The sequence below is a fragment of the Natrix helvetica genome (assembly GCF_964273705.1).
Source record: "Natrix helvetica genome assembly, chromosome: 8".
Classification (NCBI taxonomy): Eukaryota; Metazoa; Chordata; class Lepidosauria; order Squamata; family Natricidae; genus Natrix; species Natrix helvetica.
Genome location: NC_138559.1, coordinates 7,046,591 through 7,065,752, shown reverse-complemented (window position 1 = coordinate 7,065,752; position 19,162 = coordinate 7,046,591). Strand labels below are relative to the sequence as shown.

Below are 19,162 nucleotides of genomic sequence, written 5' to 3'. Positions count from 1 at the left end.
TTCATTAAAGTTTTTCATTTTTTCATTTTCATAACATATAATCACATGTATACTAATACATAACCAATCATATTGTATTATTAAATGTTTACGTCAATTCATCTTACCAACAACTCCCAAAAACCAATTATTCTCTTCTGCTCTCCATACACCATATTTGTACTTTATCACTTCTTACTCCCTCTCTCCTCCCCCTCCCTACCTCATTTCTTCCCTCTGTTATCCTTCCTTTCTCTACTTCCTCTTCCTTTTGTTTCGTGTTGTAACGGCCTGGGTGGTGAGTGGGGCTCGTTTGTTGACTAGGGCTGGTTTCCAGATGTCTGGTAGGCGGGAGGTATCGTCACGTTTATTCATGTTGTGGGGGTGTTTCTCTATTTTGATAGCTTCCATAATTATTCTCTTGTTAAAGTGTTCAGTTTTGGAGATTAACCTAGTTCAGCGATGGCGAACCTTTTTTGGCTCGCATGCCATAAGTGGGGGGAGTGCAGGGGGGGTGTGTGCAGGCGTGCTGCACCCAAAATGCAATATGCGCCTCCCAGTGCGCATACACACACTACAGGCACTCCCCACCCATTTTTACATGCTTTTTTCACCCTCCCCAGACTCCAGAGGCTTCATAGGAGCCTGGGGAGGGCGAAAACAACCTCCCCCCACCCCTCCCGGACGCCCTCCAGAGACTTCAGGGACTGTCAGGAGGCTTCCCTGACACCTTCGGAGCACTCAAAACGACCCTCCGAGCAAACCGGAAGTCCGTTCCCGAACTTCCGGTTTGCCCATAGGGCCGTTTTTTGCACTCCGGAGGCTTCACGGAAGCTCATGAAGCCTCTGGAGGGCCTCGGGGGGGGGGAGGCTCTTTTCACCCTCCCCGGGCTCCTATAAAGCCTCTGGAGCCTGGGGAGGGCGAAAAATGGCTTTAAAAAAGGCTGAACTCAGCTGGCCAGTGCGCACATGTGCGCTGGCCAGCTGACAGGGCAGCGCCTCACGTGTCCTGACAAATGGCTTCGCATTCCACTTGTGGCACGCGTGCCATAGGTTCGCCATCACTGACCTAGTTCCTTCAAAATTAATTTCATGTCCTGTAGCTTTAAGGTGCTAGAAAAGGGAGGAAGTTCTTTCTTTTTTTCTTACTGCGTTCTTGTGTTCTGCGATGCGTATATTTATTCTCCTGTTCGTTTGTCCTATGTATGTTGCAGGGCAGATTTTGCATGGTATTTCATAGACTCCTTGGTTTTCTAGCTGGATCTTGTCTTTGGGGTTTCTTAAGATTTTGGGTATTTTGGGGGTCAGTGTTGAAGGCTGTCTTGATATTGTGTTTGTGGAGAATTTTGCTGATTTTATCTGTGGTGACTTTGATGTAAGGGAGGAGGGCGATGCCGTTGTCCTGTTCTGTGTCTCAGTTTTGGGGGGGGGGGGTGTCTCCTTTTAGATTAGGTTGGTAATTGTTTTTCTTTGGAATCTGTTGGAGATTAATATGTTTGTGAGAGTGTGTAATTCAGTTTTCAGGTGGTCTTTGTCGGCTAGGCATTTGGTTCTGGAGATGAGGGTCTTGGCTACAGAGTTGATCTGTGTAGGGTGGTGATGGGATTGTGTGTTTAAGTAGCGGTTGGTGTGTGTTTTTTTCCAGTAGATGGTGTGTCCTAGGGAGCCATTGGGTTTTTTGTAGATTAGGATGTTCAGAAAGGGAAGTTGGTTGTTTGCTTCTATTTCCATGGTGAATTGTATTTTGGGGTATAATGGCTAAATCACATATAAAAATAAACATTAAAACATTAAAAAAAGAACTACAGTGCTCAATTAAGGTAGGTCAGTAGAATGAACCAAAGGCTTCATTTCTGGAAGGGGCATCTGCCTTGAAGCCCCTTCCCATGAGTTTTCCCAAACGGAGATTGTTGATGTGGTCAAAAGTAGTAAAAATAAATGAGAAGTGCCATATTAACTCCATTCATTTAATTGGATTTTTATTCCACATAATTAAAATCTAATTTTGGGGTGGGGGGGATGTGGTTTCAAATGTGCAAGACGATATTGACTTTTTAGGAAACACATGGAGGTGTGTGGGAAGGGCTTGGCATTTCTACTTGGTTGCAGAATAGACTGAAATACTTTGGAAATGAGTGGAACCCTTATCTTTCTTTTTTTTTCCCTCAAAAGCAGCTTAACCTATCTGGGAGGCAATTTTATTCAAGCTGGAGAAACGATTCTAATGTTAATTAACAAGTTAGCAAAATTCAGGGATGAAATTTTCAGTCATTTCAACAAAACGCTTCTTCCCTCCCTCTGGCCTCCAAATCCTTGCCTTATGACTCTAGAGGTAACTCAACAGGGTGTTTGCATGTCAGTGGTGGATTCCTACCGGTTTGGCTGAACCAGTAGGGATCTGGCGGCCTGGGTTGCTGGAACTGGCAGTGACCAGGCCTGCCACTCCCCTGAACCAGTTCTCCCAGCGTCACCATTGGCGCTGCCATCTTGTTTTTTGCTTCTGCGTATGCACAGAGTAATTTTAGTTGTATTGCACACATTTGCGCAGTGTCTCGGGTTTCCGAATGATGCCCTAATTAATTCATGAGCCTCAAGCCAAGTTTCAAAAGAAAACCAGTCATTTATTAGGAACACCATTTCTGCAATACCTTGTTGCCGTCAGATCTGAGCCTCATTTGAATTATAGCTGAACTTTACCCCGTTACTCCCCTCCCCTCAGTCTGTGTCATAAATCACATTCCCCAACGAGGTGCACACCTCATAAGCCTGCTGTGGTAATCTGAGATCCTACTCTAGTCGAAGTTATGTGAGGAATACAATCCCCCCCCTTTCCTCACCGTTGCAACTTGATAACAGACATGCCAATGCTTTATGAGTTGACACAGTGCACATCAAGCACTCGCGCAAAGCGCAAACACGAGCGAACTGCCAATAGTGCCAGCCAGAACCTATCCCTGTTGCATGTCCATGTATTATAGAGCTGAGGTGGGAGGAAAGGACCACTGTTGATGTTGAGTGACTCAAAATAGTGTCTTAGACCTGTTTCAAGATGTCAACAAGCCAGGTTAGGTCCTCTTCAACCCCAACCACCCCAGATTTTTTAAAACTCAAGCTGGATACATAGAAAATATAATAATAGAGATGGAAGGGACCTTGGAGGTCTTCTAGTCCAACCTCCTGTTCAAGCAATTTTACAAACTTAGAGGAACCTAGCTACCCTGAGTCAGATTTTGACTTGGCGCTTCATGAATTGACTTAATTCCATAGCTAGTTTGGTGAGATGCATCACTAATTTAATTCAACATCAGAGTTATTCTGGTAATCGAAGCATGCTCCCATAAATTGATCAACCCTTTTGCCAAGGATGGAATCAAACAGCTTTTCTAGTAAGTAGCATATAATATCCTTGTAATTAGTTCACTGTATTTCAAGGAAGAGTGGCGCAGTGTAGCACAGTGGTTAGAGTCCAGTACTGCAAGCAAGCAGTTTGGCAGATCAAATCTCACCAGCTCAAGGTTGACTCAGGCTTCCATCCTTCTGAGATCAGTAAAATGAGGACCCAGATTGTTGGGGGGACAATAGGCTGACTCTGTAAATTGCTTAGACAGGGATGTGAAGCACTGTGAAGCAGTATATAAGTTAAAGTGCTATTGTTACCTAATCTTCCTTCCTTCCTTCGTTCCCTCCCTTCCTCTCAGTGGTTAGAATGCAGTCTTGCAGACTAATTCTGTCAATTCTCATCAGGCTCAAGGTTGACACAGTCTCCCATCCTTCCGAGGTGGGTAAAATGAGGACCCAGATTGTTGGGAGCAAGAGGCTGACTCTGTAAACCGTTTAGAGAGGGCTGTAATGCATTGTGAAGTGGTATATGTGCTAATGTTATTATCTTTCCTTCCTTCCTTCCTTCCTTCCATGGTGCACAGTAGTATACAAGTCTAAAGGCTATGACTGTTGCTAATGTTTAGTTTAGAAAAAATCACATGCAATGCACCAGCCTAGTCTGTTATTTTATTGCTGCTCTCACCACTGCTCTTACCGCTACACATTCAATACATATTTATCCATCTCTTACTGGGGTCAAGGGATGTGAAGAATCCTTGCCCCAATGGGACAAAAAAGCACATGAAATGGAAGAAGGAGGACACATAACAGTCGAGTTGGAAACAACCTTGGAGGTCTTTTAGTCCAACCCGCTACTCAAGCAGGAAACCCTACGCCATTCTGGACAAATAGCTGTCCCAGCTAAGCCAATCATCCTCTTGTCTACTTCTCCCCAGGGAACTGAACAACTGATAAACAAGGAGAGCCTCAAGGAGGAAATCTCTTGCTTTATAGCCCAAAGTACTCCTCCACAACACATCCAAGAGGCTCTCTGGCAATCCCTTCCTGCAATTTTCAGCCTTAGAGCAGGTTTTTTTATCCACAAGGTACCCAACTGCAGGAGGCTATTAAAAATAATTGGTGGCATCAGAAAAGAGGGAATTGGGATTATTTATTTCCTTTAAACTTTCACATCTCTGTGTTGTACTTTCTTGCTTTCTTGATTTCTATCTCTACTTAATTTATCTTGTCATTTATTTCTATTTGTCCATTTTCTTCCTTACTTCTTTCTTTCTCTTTCCTCTCTTCTCTTCTCCTCCCCTCCCCCCTCTTCCTTCTTATTTGCATCTTCTCTCCCTCCCTCCCCCTCTCTCTTTCTTTCTCTTTCCTTTCCTCTTCTCTTCTCTCCCCCTCTCCTCCTTTCCCCTCTCCTTCCCTCTCATCCCCACCCTTCGTTATTTGCATCTTTTCCCTCAACCCCTCTTTCTTTCTTTCTTTCTTTCTTTCTTTCTTTCTTTCTTTCTTTCTTTCTTTCTTTCTCTTTCCTTTCCTCTTCTCTTCTCTCCCACCTCTCCTCCTTTCCCCTCTCCTTCCCTCTCATCCCCACCCTTCGTTATTTGCATCTTTTCCCTCAACCCCTCTTTCTTTCTTTCTTTCTTTCTTTCTTTCTTTCTTTCTTTCTTTCTTTCTTTCTCTTTTCTTTCTTCTCTTCCCCTCATCTCCCTACTCTATTTGCATCTTCTCTCCCTCCCTTCCCTTCTTTCTTTCTTTCTTTCTTTCTTTCTTTCTTTCTTTCTTTCTATTTCCTTTCCTCTTCTCTTCTCTCCCCCCTCTCCTCCTTTCCCCTCTCCTTCCCTCTCATCCCCACCCTTCGTTATTTGCATCTTCTCCGTCCCTCACCAACTTTTTTCTTTCTCTTTCTTTCTTCTCTTCTCTTCCCCCCTCTTCTTCATTTGCATCTTCTCTCTCCCTCTCATTCCATACCTCCCTCTCCCCCCACTCTCTTCTTTGTTTTTTTTTCTCCTTGTAAATCTTGAGGAGTACCTGCAGTGACCAGGAAGGAGTGAAAAACAGCTGATACAAATTCTGCAAAGCCCTCCTCTATTATATTCTCAGCGCATCTAAAAACGATTCTTCTCTTTTAAAGATCAGTCATGTGGGACAAAACTGGAGATCCTTGTAGATAAATCATTGTTTCTTCACAAGGGCTTTGATTCAGGTATAGATCCATGAAAGACAGAGTCTGCATGATACAGTCGTTGATGGTTCTGGATGTGGACTACACATCCAGGACCACCACAGAGATCTACTACAAAGATCCAAGTTTAAGTCTGACCTCATAAAGAGGTGACTTTGGGTTCCTCCCTTTAATACAGGTGGTCCTTGGCTTACAAGCATTCATTTGGTGACAATTCTAAGTTATGACAGCCCTGAAAAAAGTTACAACAGTCCTTGCACTCATGACCATTGCAGCATCCTCATGGTTATGTGATTTGGGTGCTTGGTAAGGTTCTACATTTAGGCAATAAAAATGCACAGGTACAGTATAGGTCAGTAATACAATATAATAACAGAGTTGGAAGGGACCTTGGAGGTCTTCTAGTCCAACCCCCTGCCTAGGCAGGAAACCTTACACCATTTCAGACAAATGGCTATCCAACATCTTCTTAAAGACTTCCAGTGTTGGGGCATTCACAACTTCTGGAGGCAAATTCTATTCCACTGATTAATTGTTCTAACTGTCAGGAAATTTCTCCTTAGTTCTAAGTTGCTTCTCTCCTTGATTAGTTTCCACCCATTGCTTCTTGTTCTACACTCAGGTGCCCTGGAGAATAGTTTGACTCCCTCTTTTATGTGCAACCCGTGAGATAGTGGAAGACTGATATCATGTCTCCCCTAGGCCTTCTTTCTATTAAACTAGACATACCCAGTTCCTGCAACCGTTCTTCATATGTTTTAGTCTCCAGTCCCCTAATCCTCTTTGTTGCTCTTCTCTGCACTCTTTCTAGAGTCTCCACATCTTTTCTACATCATGGCGACCAAAACTGAATGCAGTATTCTAACTGTGGCCTTACCAAGGCATTGTAAAGTGGTATTAACCCTTCACGTGATCTTGATTCTATCCCTCTGTTTATGCAGCCTAGAATGTTGGCTTTTTTGGCAGCTTCTGCACACTGCTGGCTCCTATTTAAATGGTTGTCCACTAGGACTCCAAGATCCCTCTCACAGTTACTACTATTGAGCAAGGTACCACCTATACTGTACCTGTGCATTTCATTTTTCTTGCCTAAATGTAGAACTTTACTCTTTTCACAATTGAAAGAGTAGATAGTGCCCAAGTTTTTCAAGATCCTTCTGTATCTTAAGCTAACCTTTTTCTAAAGGTGTGCCAGAATTATGTGTGGGTGCACTATCATGTGTCCAACCACCTGTGCATGCGCACACGACCCCCCCCAACATGCATGCGCATGCACCCCCACCCCACGCAGGAGGGTAGTTAATAGTAACTGTGTGAGAGATTTTGGAGTCCAGCTGCTCTTTCACAGGTTCTGGTGCTCCGGTGCATGCACACGCTCCAGTTTCGGCACTTGGTGCCAAAAAGGTTAACCATCCCTGGCTTATCTCGTTGGTGCATTTTCCATCAGAAGAGGGTAGGAAAATGTGCATCCACAGCATGACTGCCCACCCCTAACCTAGATTGTCAGACTTGAAAAGGAATTTATCACAGGTTTCTATGGAAATAGAGCTGCCAAAACAGACTCCATTATGCAAATGACACGTTGAACAAAGTCTGCAGGTGTCAGCCCCACTGAGTAGAGCAGACGAGAAACCCAACTCCACAGGTAGCCTGAAAACTACTCCTGTCAACATTGGCTATAATAAGAGAATTTTGCAAGTCTGATTGTTCCATATGCCTCTTGCTTCTTAGACCCGAAGTATCTCCGTTTTCGGCCAGACATTGACTCCAAATATTCAAGAACCGTGTCTGCGAATGAATGATTTTGAAATTTGTGTGCCTAGAGATATGTCTGTCCTGAAGAAAAATTGGTGATTTTTTTTCACTCAAAAACCCTCCCTGTAGAACCTCAAGTACCACAGAAGCCTTCAGATTTATTGGAGAAAGTATGTTAATCATTTGAGGATGCAGTATATATATACCATCCATATTTTAGGAAAGTTGACATATAAGAACAGGTTTTTAAATCCCTTTTGAAGAAGATAAATCCATGTTCCCCTTATCCAAATCTACATGTTTCACAACTTGATGGAGATGTAGCGTAATAAAGGAGAGGGGGGGGAATCCTCCATTTTGGTGAAGATCAGTCTTCACATGGCATGTTTATGCATTGTTAGCTTAAACAAGGTTTATGAAATGAACTACTTTCTAAAGAGTTGAAGTCCACATATCTTAAAGGTGCCAAGTTTGAGAAACACTGGCCTAGACTGTTAATAGTTGAGAAACATAAGTTGGAGGATGTTACCAAGTTAATAGCTGATCTCTAGGCTGTCCAAAAGTGGCTCAATGACTAAGATGCTGAGCTTGTCGATCAGAAAGGTCAGCAGTTCGATGGTTCGAATCCCTAGCACCACGTAACAGAGCGAGCTCCCGTTGCTTGTCCCAGCTTCTGACAACCTAGCAGTTCGAAAGCATGTAAAAATTCAAGTAGAAAAATCGGAACCACCTTTGGAGGGAAGGTAACAGCGTTCTGTGCGCCTTTGGGGTTTAGTCCTGCCAGCCACATGACCACGGAGACATCTTCAGACAGTGCTGGCTCTTCGGCTTTGAACCAGAGATGAACACTGCCCCCTAGAGTCAGGAATGGCTAGCACATATGTGCGAGGAGAACCTTTACTTTTACCTTTAGGCTGTCCAAGGATCTCTTTTTAGCAAATAGAGAAAATGGGTGGTAGGGTTAGGTGAGCTGTTCAACTGATTTAGTCTAGTTCTTTTTTTCTCTGTAATCCTTTGCATTGGGATGGAGTTGGGGTGACTGCATAGAGCTCAGCATTTACTGGCCAGATGCCCTTCCTGACACCTACAGGGAGCTCATGCTGAAATGATGGTGTTGACCAAGCTGAACCTGAAGGTGGGGTCAAACGCATCATCAGCCTCAAGTCCCTTTGTTCCCACAAGGGATCGAAGTCCAGCCCACCTTGAATTCCGTTGATTCTTATGTACTGCCAATTTGCTTTGACCATTAATAGTTCAGATTCTTGTGGAGAATATTAACATGCAATAAACTTATGTAAGCCTTGGTGGCGCAGTGGTTAGAGTGCAGTACTACAGGCTACTTCTGCTGACTGCAATTTGGCAGTTCGAATCCCACCAGGCTCAAGGTTGACTCAGATTTCCATCCTTCCAAGGTCAGTAAAATGAGGACCCAGATTGTTGAGGGCAACAGGCTGACTCTGTAAACCGCTTAGAGAGGACTGTAAAGCGGTATATAAGTCTAAGTACTATTGCTATTGCTATATACATTTGAACTGCCTGGACCCAGGGGTGGGCTGCTGGGGGTTCGCAGGGGTTCGGAAGAATCTCTAGCTAAGATTCTGTACAGTTTGGAGAACCCCCAAATGCCACTCCTGGCTGGCCCCACCTACCCCTCCCCTCCCAGGAGTTCCCAAGTGGCCCATTTTGGATGCAGTAAGTGGAGGGCATGCACAGAAGCTTGGGGGGGGGGGCAAAAAAACAGATCTACTGGAAGTTCAGGAAGGCCGGAAATTTCTGGCCTCCAGAGGGCTTCCCCAAAAATGTCCCTTCCTGCCATGGTGCAGTAGGCTGACTAGGCCATGCCCACCATGCCCAGGTCCATCCAGCAACCAGGCAGATAACCCCTTGTTAAATTTTGTGAAGCCCACCCCTGCTTGGACCCCTGATTTCTTATGCTTGACAGAGAGTTTATTAGGTATTGATTCATTGAATTCAGTTTAGGTACTACTTGATTACAGACCAATTGAGTTAGGAAATGGGTAAATGCAGTTTTGGTCCTTGACGTCAAAATAACAGCATGAAGGCTCCGGGGTTTTCAGATCTTTCATAAGTAACGAGATGCTGACCTTCCACTTTTGTGTGACAAAACATGAAAGCAGAATCCTCTTTCTGTTGCACTTCTGGTCCCAGGTCAGGTTTAAACTATCCATATTAATGTTCTAGATGCTTATAAGCTTTATGTTGGAACATGAATGGCCTTAAGACAGGAGTGTCCAAACTTGAGAACTTTAAGACTTGTGGACTTCAACTCCCAGAATTCCCCAGCCAGCATGGCTGGCTGGGGAATTCTGGGAATTGAAGTCCACAAGTCTTAAAGTTCCCAAGTTTGGACACCCCTGCCTTAAGACAACTCTCTTGTTTACATCTTGAACTGTCTCTGTAAATCAAATCTCTAAGATGTTTTAGTGTTCCAATATGCATCCCACACACAAAAAATATCTGTAATTATCTATTATCACAAGTTTTTCTTCATTGAAGTAATTACATTCATCATCTTTTAATGACCCTATATTCCCCGGGGTGTGTGTGTGTGGAGTCTGGGCAACTGAATGGAGCTAGCAGAGTGTTTAATGGCCGGATGCCTTTCATGTTGTCAATGCAGAGTTTTGTTCAGCAGATATATTCTCATTGTGCCCAGAGAGAAAAATATCTGCCTCTACCTAGGATTGAACTCACAGCCTCCTGATTGTGAGGCAACAGCTCCACCTCTGGGCCACCACACTACTCAATTGAACTAATTACATTATCTCATATTAAATATCTCCTCTGCAACTGTGGAAAGAAGAATACCCACTGGCTACACAGTTCATATAGCAGAATAACAGAATTGGAAGGGACCTTGGAGGTCTTCTAGTCCAACTCCCTGCTCAGCCATGAAACCCTCTAACATTTCAGACAAATGGTTGTCCAATCTCTTCTTTAAAACCTCCAATGATGGAGCACCCACAACCTCTGGAGGCAAGTTGTTCCACTGAGTAATTGCTCTAACTGTTAGTAAATTACTCCTTAATTCTTGATTGGTTCTCTCCTTGATTAGTTTCCAACCATTGCTTCTTGAACTGTCTTTGGGTGGTTTGGAAAATAACTTGACTCCCTCTTCTTTGTGGCATACCTATTGGAAGACTGCTATCATGTCACCCCTAATCTTTCTTTCTATTCAGTTAGACATACCCAATTTCTGCAACCGTTCTTCATATGTTTTAGTCTCCAGTCCCCTAATTATCTTTGTTGCTCTTCTCTGCAATCTTTCTAGAATCTCGACCTCTTTTTTATATCCTGGCACCTAAACTATGACAATCAGGTGTGTACTGGGAGCTTTATTTCTCCGTGATGGGATAGGAACCTGGGTGACTCCCTTTCTGCTTGCTTTCTTTTGCAGAAACAAACCTGAGTTCTCTTAAGGAGCCACAGGTGGACAGCTCTCCAACAGTGTCTCCACCCCACCAGAGAAGAGATTCTGACAGGTATTGCCAGCTCTGTGCAGCTTGGTTTAACAACCCAATGATGGCACAGCAACACTATGACGGAAAAAAGCACAAAAAGAACGCAGCCAGGGCTGATCTGCTAGAGCAGCTAGGGAAGACATTGGACCTAGGCGAGGTAAGAGGTAAGAGATTTTAGTCTTCTCAAATAATCGTCTTCAAAGTCATTGGGTGAATGAAAGTTATGGTATTCTTTGGGCGGGCACCCATCCAAAAATTTAAAAGCAGGCACAAATTGGCGCACCTGAGCAGCCATTGAGATGACTCCTTGTGTTAATGGTGGGCTATCACCGTGCCTGTTGAGTGACCGGATCAAAATACAATATGATGTACTTTATAGATTGTCAGAGTTGAATCAGCCTCATTGCATCAACCTTGCTGATTACAGCTTACAACCTTTCACCAGCTGGCAGCTATTAAATCCTCAGTACCCTGACATGGATTAGTCAATTGACCATCTCAAACATGAGCACCGGCCACACTAAAATACAATAAACTGAGATAAGATACAATGAAGTGAGATATAATAACTACGGTATGAGATAAAATAGAATAAAATATAGTAGGCAAGATAAAAGTGAAGTAAGATCAAATAGTATAAGGTAAAATTGAAGAAGAGAACTTCATTACTATTGACTGTGTAGATTGTATTTTGATACAGATTTGTCTCTATCAAAAAAAATGTAGATGAAAAGAAAACAAGCTTCATAATAGATCATCACCCCTACAGTTAACTCCAGTCTGATCAAGATATTATGTCCTCTTTGAACTGCCCTTTGAAATGAGGAGGATGAGGAGAGCACATCTTTCTCCTTCTGTCCTGGTCACTTTTTATAGAGGCACGATTGAGAGCATTTTAACAAACTACATCCCTGTTTGGTTTGGTGGCAGCAACACCTCAGATAGAAAGTCCCTACAGAGAGTGGTGAGGACAGTGGAGAAGATTATAGGAAGCTTGCTTCCAATCATTCAGGATACTGCTTATTAGCGCTATGTGCTTAGAGCTCAAAGCATTGTTAGAGACACCAACACACTCACTCCATGGTCTGTTTCTGTTGCTCCCCTCTGGGCGGAGGTTTCAAAGTATTTATAGTAGGACTACTAAATAATGTAACAACTTTGCTCCTTAATCCATCCGTCTTGTAATCTCGCAAGATTCATTTCTCTCACCATGTACACCCGAATCAGACTGTTGTTTCTCCATGCCATATAATCGATGTGGATAGATGCATATTTTTTTAAAAAACATATTTTTATTTGTTTGTTTGTTTATTTGTTTATTTTGCCATGTTTATGTGGTGTATATTGGAGGTGGAGACCCTTTGAGAGCTGAATGCAATGAAATTTCGTTTTAATGCATGTCGATTAGTGTACATTCAAAGTGACAATAAAGTTATTCTAAGTTCTAAAGTGAAAAGTGTTAATGAGGATGTGCATTAAATAAAATTATGAGGACTTTGAAGTAAGATTGCAGATCTGGCTGTGTCGTAATGCAGGTAGCCCTTGCCTTACAACTGTAACCAAGCCCAAAATTGTCTGTGGCTAAGTGAAACAGTTGTTAAGTGAGTTTTGCTCTATTTTACATCCTTCCTTGTCACCATTGTTAAGTGAATCATTGCAGTTGTGAAGTTAGTAACATGGTTGTTAAGTGAATCTGGCTTCCCCTTTGACTTTGCTCATCAGAAGGTCACCAAAGGGGATCACATGACTCCAGAATACTGTGACCGTCATAAATATGATTCAGTTGCCAAGCGTCCAAATTCTGATCCCTTGACCATGGGGATACCACAATGGTCATAAATGCGAAAAACAGGATAGGTTAGGATAGGATAGGATAGGATAGGATAGAATAGAATAGAATAAAATAAAATAAAATAGAATAAAATAGAATAAAATAGAATAAAATAGAATAAAATAGAATAAAATAGAATAAAATAAATATTGGAATGAAGAATAGAATAAATATTGGAATGAAAAATAGAATAGAATAGAATAGATATTGGAATGAAGAAGAGAATAGAATAAAATAAATATTGGAATGAAGAATACAGTAGAATAAATATTGGAACGAAGAACAGAATAAATATTGGAATGAAAAATAGAATAAATATTGGAATGAAAAATAGAATAGAATAGATATTGGAATGAAGAAGAGAATAGAATAAAATAAATATTGGAATGAAGAATACAGTAGAATAAATATTGGAATGAAGAACAGAATAAATATTGGAATGAAAAATAGAATAGAATAGATATTGGAATGAAGAAGAGAATAGAATAGAATAAATATTGGAATGAAGAATAGAATAGAATGGAATGGAATGGAATAGAATAGTTTATTGGCCAAGTATGATTGGACACACAAGGAATTTGTCTTCGGTCCTTATGCTCTCATTGTACATAAAAATTATAAGGGATGAATCATGCTCATTGTCATAAAATACACTCATCATAAATCATATGATACAATAGTGATAGAATCAACATAAATCATACTAGGAAACTAAATAAAACAACATACAGCATAGTCATAAGTAGAAAAGGAGATAGGCAATAGGAAAGATGAACAATAGTAATACAGTGTTACTAAATAGTTTGACATTGTGGTGGAAATTAGTTCTTAAGGAGAGTGATGGCATGGAGGAAAAAACTGTCCTTGTGTCCAGTTGTTCTGGTGTGCAGTGCCCTATAGCCTCGTTTTGAGGGTAGGAGTTGAAACAATTGTTGTACAGGATGTGAGGAGTCTGTAGATATTTTCACAGCCCTGTTTTTGACTCGTGCAGTGTTACAGTCCTCAATGGAAGGCAGGTTGGTAGCCATTGTTTTTTCTGCACTTCTAATTATCCTCTGAAGTCTGTATCTGTCTTGTTTGTCATTTCTTTCAGTGCCATTGTAATTTAAAACAGGCACTAAATGAATGGCTGTAAGTTGAGACCTACCTGTAATGCCCGCTGTCCCTTATGCCAAGGATGATGTTCCTTGATTGGCCTGATTCAGCGTAAACTCAAAAATATCTAAAATAGCTTTATTTAGACTAGAGTTTGGCCAGACGGTTCATTGGCATTCCCATGCTTCTTTTCCACCTTAATGGAAACAATCTTGCTTCTGATTGCACTTTTTCCTATCGAGGGGGGGGGGGAAACCCTTTCCTTTAAATTTTTATGATGGCGCGTGACATTCCAGCAGTTATTTTAGCGATAAAAAGAGGCACATGTGAATGAATGTCCAAAGCAGCCCACCAATACCTTTTCCATCTCTTGCTAAAACAAACTAACCAGATTTTGCTTAATGAAGCAAAATTGGAACATCGCACCCAGGGGTAAGATTCAGCCAGTTCAGACCAGTTCGGGTGAACTGGATGTTAATTTTAATCTGATTCGTTGAACCGGTAGTTCCAAGGAATGGCTGACCCCGCCCCTCCCATCCCAGCAGTCTCCACACGGCCCGTTTTGGATGCAAGCTAAGTGCAGGACTCACGTAAGACTCTGGAAGATTGAAAAACAGGCGTACCGGAAGTCCAAAAATGGGCCTTTTTCTGGCCTCCGGAACCCGGGAGAGGCTGTTTTCACCCTCCCGAAGACTCAAGGAAAGTCTCCAGAGCCTGAAGAGGGCAAACACGCCCCCGCCTGCCCTGGTGCAGGAAGCCGACTAGGCCACGCCCCCATGGCTATGCCCACTGAGCAACCGGCCAGAGAACTGGTTGCAAAATATTTTCAATCCCACCCCTGATCACACCTATTCCTTCAGGATAAGGGGAAGGAAAGTGTCTTCCAAAGGGTTTGAAATATCAATACAATACAATACAATAGTAGAGTTGGAAGGGACCTTGGAGGTCTTCTAGTCCAACCCCCTGCCTAGGCAGGAAACCCTATACCATTTCAGACAAATGGTTATCCAACATCTTCTTAAAGACTTCCAGTGTTGGGGCATTCACAACTTCTAGAGGCAAGCTGTTCCACTGATTAATTGTTCTGTCAGGAAATTTCTCCTCAGTTCTAAGTTGCTTCTCTCCTTGATTAGTTTCCACCCATTGCTTCTTGTTCTACCCTCAGGTGCCTTGGAGAATAGTTTGACTCCCTCTTCTTTGTGGCAACCCCTGAGATATTGGAACACTGCTATCATGTCTCCCCTAGTCCTTCTTTCTCTTAAGCTAAACATACCCAGTTCCTGCAACCGTTCTTCATATGTTTTAGTCTCCAGTCCCCTAATCCTCTTTGTTGCTCTTCTCTGCACTCTTTCTAGAGTCTCCACATCTTTTTTACATCGTGGCGACCAGAACTGAATGCAGTATTCCAAGTGTGGCCATATCACAGTGAACACTTGTTTTATTTTCATCTCTCTGTGTTTTTCTTTCTTTCTAAATAATGCCTTCAACTTCCTGCAGTCAAGGACTATTAGCTGATAGTCTGTCAAACACGGAACATTTTATCCATTTATGTTTCACAAAAAGAGTTGAAAATAGAAAGCTTTCCCGGGGCAATGTTAAATGTGATGGATTTTTAAAAAAAAACAAAATTCTACTTCTTTTTTAAATACCCCCATTTCTCAATTCTACACAATATGGATTGAGCTTCTAGATATATCAAAAGCTTAAAAAACTCCTCATCTTGAATGAAGGGTATCCTTCCCTGAAGGGACACGGTGGCTCAGTGGCTAAGACGCTGAGCTTGTCAATCAGAAAGATTCGGCAACGTCAATCATGTCAGAGGGCCCTGTGGAGACCCGAGCATTCTGCCAGCAAAAACGGGCTCCCAAACTCTGTTTTTGGCTGCAATGGTCTCCTGCAGCCCTCTGCCACTGAAAACGGAGCTGAGCTCCATTTTCTCTGGCAGAGACACCATGGGCTGGTTATTTCCACAGTGGGCCCCCCAGGCCAAATCTAAGCACCCCATGGGGCAGATCCAGTCCCTGGGCCTTGCATTTGACATTCCTGTTCTACAGGCGATTCACTCAATCAACCTTTGTCAAATATTTGCATCAATTATTTCTGCCTGTTCCTTGTTTCTAAGAATCAATCTTCCATTTGAAAAAAATCCCATGCTTTTCTTGCTCTCAATCCTCAATTTCCTGGGTTCTTGTGATGCATTGATGCTATTTCATTCTTTCCTCCCCCTTAGTCTTGTTTGTTTCTTTCTTTTTTAAGTATCCTTTCCCATTTCTTCTCCGTCTTTCCCTGACCTCTCCTTTGCACACCCTTATTTTTTTTGTCTGGTTCAGTTGACTGCCAGGGCTATGCTTGGGGTTCTTTGGTCTGTGATATTGTCACAGAAATCACAAAGGCTGTGATGTCAAAATCAGGTTGCATTCCAAAAGATGAAATTGCGAGTGAGGGAATGAGGCCAGGATGGGAAGGGCAAAAAAAGAAGAATGAAGTGAATATGCTGGATATTTCTCCAAAGGGGCAGTTTCAGTTATTTCTATTTGGAAGGGTTTCAGAAATAAACAACAACAACAAAAAAGATGCAAATCCTTATTTTAAAAGCTTCTCTTTCCATCTTGCTTTTTAATTGAGGAAAAGACTATGGACTGAATATTGTGTTTTGTAAGCACAAGAAGGTGGTTGAGCAACATACATTTAACATCTTTCTGATTACAGTTTAGCTCAAATTACTCCTCTGAGTCCTTTCCCAGAGATTTTTCTAATCTGTCAATCCAATTTTTTCATAATCTCTTTTTCCCAGTAACCAGAAGATGAAATGATCAACAGCAACAGTGCAAACACCTTGCTTCTAAATTCAGTATCATGTGCAATGTCCTTCAGAACTTTTGTCGATATGTATTAAAAATTCCCTCTTAAAGCAGCTACTTTTAAGAAAAAAATCGCCATTACACTTCCCTCTAGTATTGTCCTAATGCAGAACACCCCCCTCCCCCAATCCAAATCAGGACTAGAACTCACAGTCTCCGGGTTTCTAGCTTGGTACCTTTAACCACTACACCAAACTACCTGTCCACTTGTCCTTAGTGACACATGCGCAATGCCCTTCACTTCATTCCTTATTCTGCCTTGGAATCAAAGTACAGATGTGCTTATGAAAAATGAATATGCGGCTGGAGGCGAACGTAGGCTTGAAAGAGCAAATGAGATCACCCAGCATAAATCCAGGGGCCAAATAATGAATTTTAAAACTATTCTTAGGATCTCAACTCCAAAGCTCTCAGAACCAACCCTTTGGGGGGGGGGGTTAAGAAAAAAGGCTGGTCATTCGACCATTAAACATCTTTGATCTGAGTAGGGTAGGGTAGGGTAGGGTAAAGTAGGGTGGGGGTAGGGTAGAGAAGAGTAGAATAGAATAGAATAGAATAGAATAGAATAGAATAGAATAGAATAGAATAACAGAGTTGGAAGGGACCTTGGAGGTCTTCTAGTCCAACCCCCTACTTAGGCAGGAAACCCTACACCACTTCAGACAAATGATTATCCAACATCTTCTTAAAAGCTTCCAGTGTTGGGGCATTCACAACTTCTGGAGACAAGTTGCTCCACTGATTAGTTGTTCTGTCAGGAAGTTTCTCCTTAGATCTAGGTTGCTTCTCTCCTTGATTAGTTTCCACCCATTGCTTCTTGTTCTACACTCGGGTGCCTTGGAGAATAGTTTGACACCCTCTTCTTTCTGAGATATTGATAACACTGCTATCATGTCTCCCCTAGTCCTTCTTTTTATTAAACTAGACATACCCAGTTCCTGCAACCGTTCTTCATATGTTTTAGCCTCCAGTCTTCCAATCATCTTTGTTGCTCTTCTCTGCACTCTTTCTAGAGTCTCCACATCTTCCCTGAAACTTATAGTAAAAAGAACACATATTTAATTATTCACGTATTAACTGCAGCTAGAATTGTATTTGCACAACATTGGAAAAGTGAAGAGATCCCTACTCATGAAAAAATGATTAGGAAAATATTAGAATGTGCAGAAATGAACAGATTAACGCTGGCAATTAAGGAGAAAGAACAAACTGAATATTGCATAATTATATTCTTATTAGAAAATAAGTTAAGAGGGGAAAATTAAATATTTAATATACTATAATTATAAGATTAAAGAATTAATATCAAAGTAGTGAGTGATGTTGTAAATTCTGATGGTTATTGCACAGAGATTATTGCACAGACGACACACTGTTTAAGACAAGATGGAATGTTCATATTTTTAAAAAACTAAAAACTTTTTATATTAAAAATAGATCTTTTTTACATCATGGCAACCAAAACTGATGCAGTATCTTAGATGGATTTTTTTTTTTTTTTTGCTTTGATGAAGATACAATGTGAAATGCGATATATATATTTGCAGATAAGCTTGGGATTTAAAGGTTAAAAGTTTGCTTATCAGCAGACGGGCTTTTATGCAAGCATATAGGAGAAGAAACTGCCGTTACTTTAAAGAAATACCACTATATATATTCACAGATAAGAGGCTGCCTCCTGATGTGAGTGATGCGGCTTTGTTGAGACCAATTTCGTTGTTTTTGTGGTTTGAAGTACCTCCTCGGGGAGAATCAAAGCTGCCTCGCACAAGTTCTCAGGTCACATCTGTTTTCTGCTAATCACAATCTAATAACTTCAAAAGCTCTTTACGTAGCTAGGCTCAGATTAAGGCTTGCATTCACTCAAAGCCAGCGCCTAGGCACCTCCAGGTGAGAACATTTAATTTCAGGTTGTGTCAGGGATGCTTTGCTAATATTATCATTTCAGTTTTCCAAAACGGGGAGGTTGAGCTAATGCCTTCCTTCGCTCCAGCCTGAAAGCATCGAGGCTCAAACTGGAACAGGCAAGGTATGAATTGCCTCTGTTAAGTTGCCTTTCACACATTTTTTTTTTACATTGTAAATAGCGTTATTCAGCAAGGATTATGCTGTTGGAGCAGGTGGGTTTAGAGAGGCCTGCCGCTAGGCAATAAACATTGGCAAGTGCGTTGATTGTGTTCGCAGAGAATTCGATTCATTGGAGCACGGGCATAATAACTGAGCAAAATTGGACTGGGGTCTACTAAGGCCGTGCAAGACTCTGAAGGGGTTCTTCACGTCCATTGACTTTGGCCAAAGAGCTCCTTGCTTGGCTTAACATCGATTGTCCCAAAGGCACTTTTTCAAGAGGCAATTGGACTTTCTCATCTTGGATGGGAAACGAAACTTCTTCCAAAAGAGATGCTAAAGCAGAGTCTTGAAAGGTGGTGTCATCGGAAAATTCCAATAGGAAACGAAGGCAACATCCCAAACAATAATTCTCACTTTAAGAGCAGAAGTTTATTGTTTCTAATCATTTGGAACATGAGAAATGAATAGATATAAAAGATATAATAGCAGTAGTACACTGCATTAACCTATTAAAGGGCCAATGAGAAATAGTAAGTCCTACAAGGGCTGCTATAAATCAAAGAGCTCCGAG

At 41.8% G+C, this 19,162-nt stretch overlaps 1 protein-coding gene across 5 annotated transcripts in view; it reads left to right on the top strand.

Moving 5' to 3' along the window:
• Nucleotides 1-19,162, top strand: part of ZMAT4 (zinc finger matrin-type 4) — a 214,519-nt gene that overhangs the window by 143,604 nt on the left and 51,753 nt on the right. For 3 of the 5 annotated variants that reach the window (XM_081960824.1, XM_081960822.1, XM_081960823.1), the window contains exon 5: nt 10,671-10,898. The exons of 1 other annotated variant lie outside the window; for it this stretch is intronic. In XM_081960824.1, the coding sequence (XP_081816950.1) occupies nt 10,671-10,898 (228 nt within the window). The remainder of the gene's footprint in view (nt 1-10,670; nt 10,899-19,162) is intronic. One more of the 5 variants, XR_014176028.1, reaches the window with a different exon arrangement.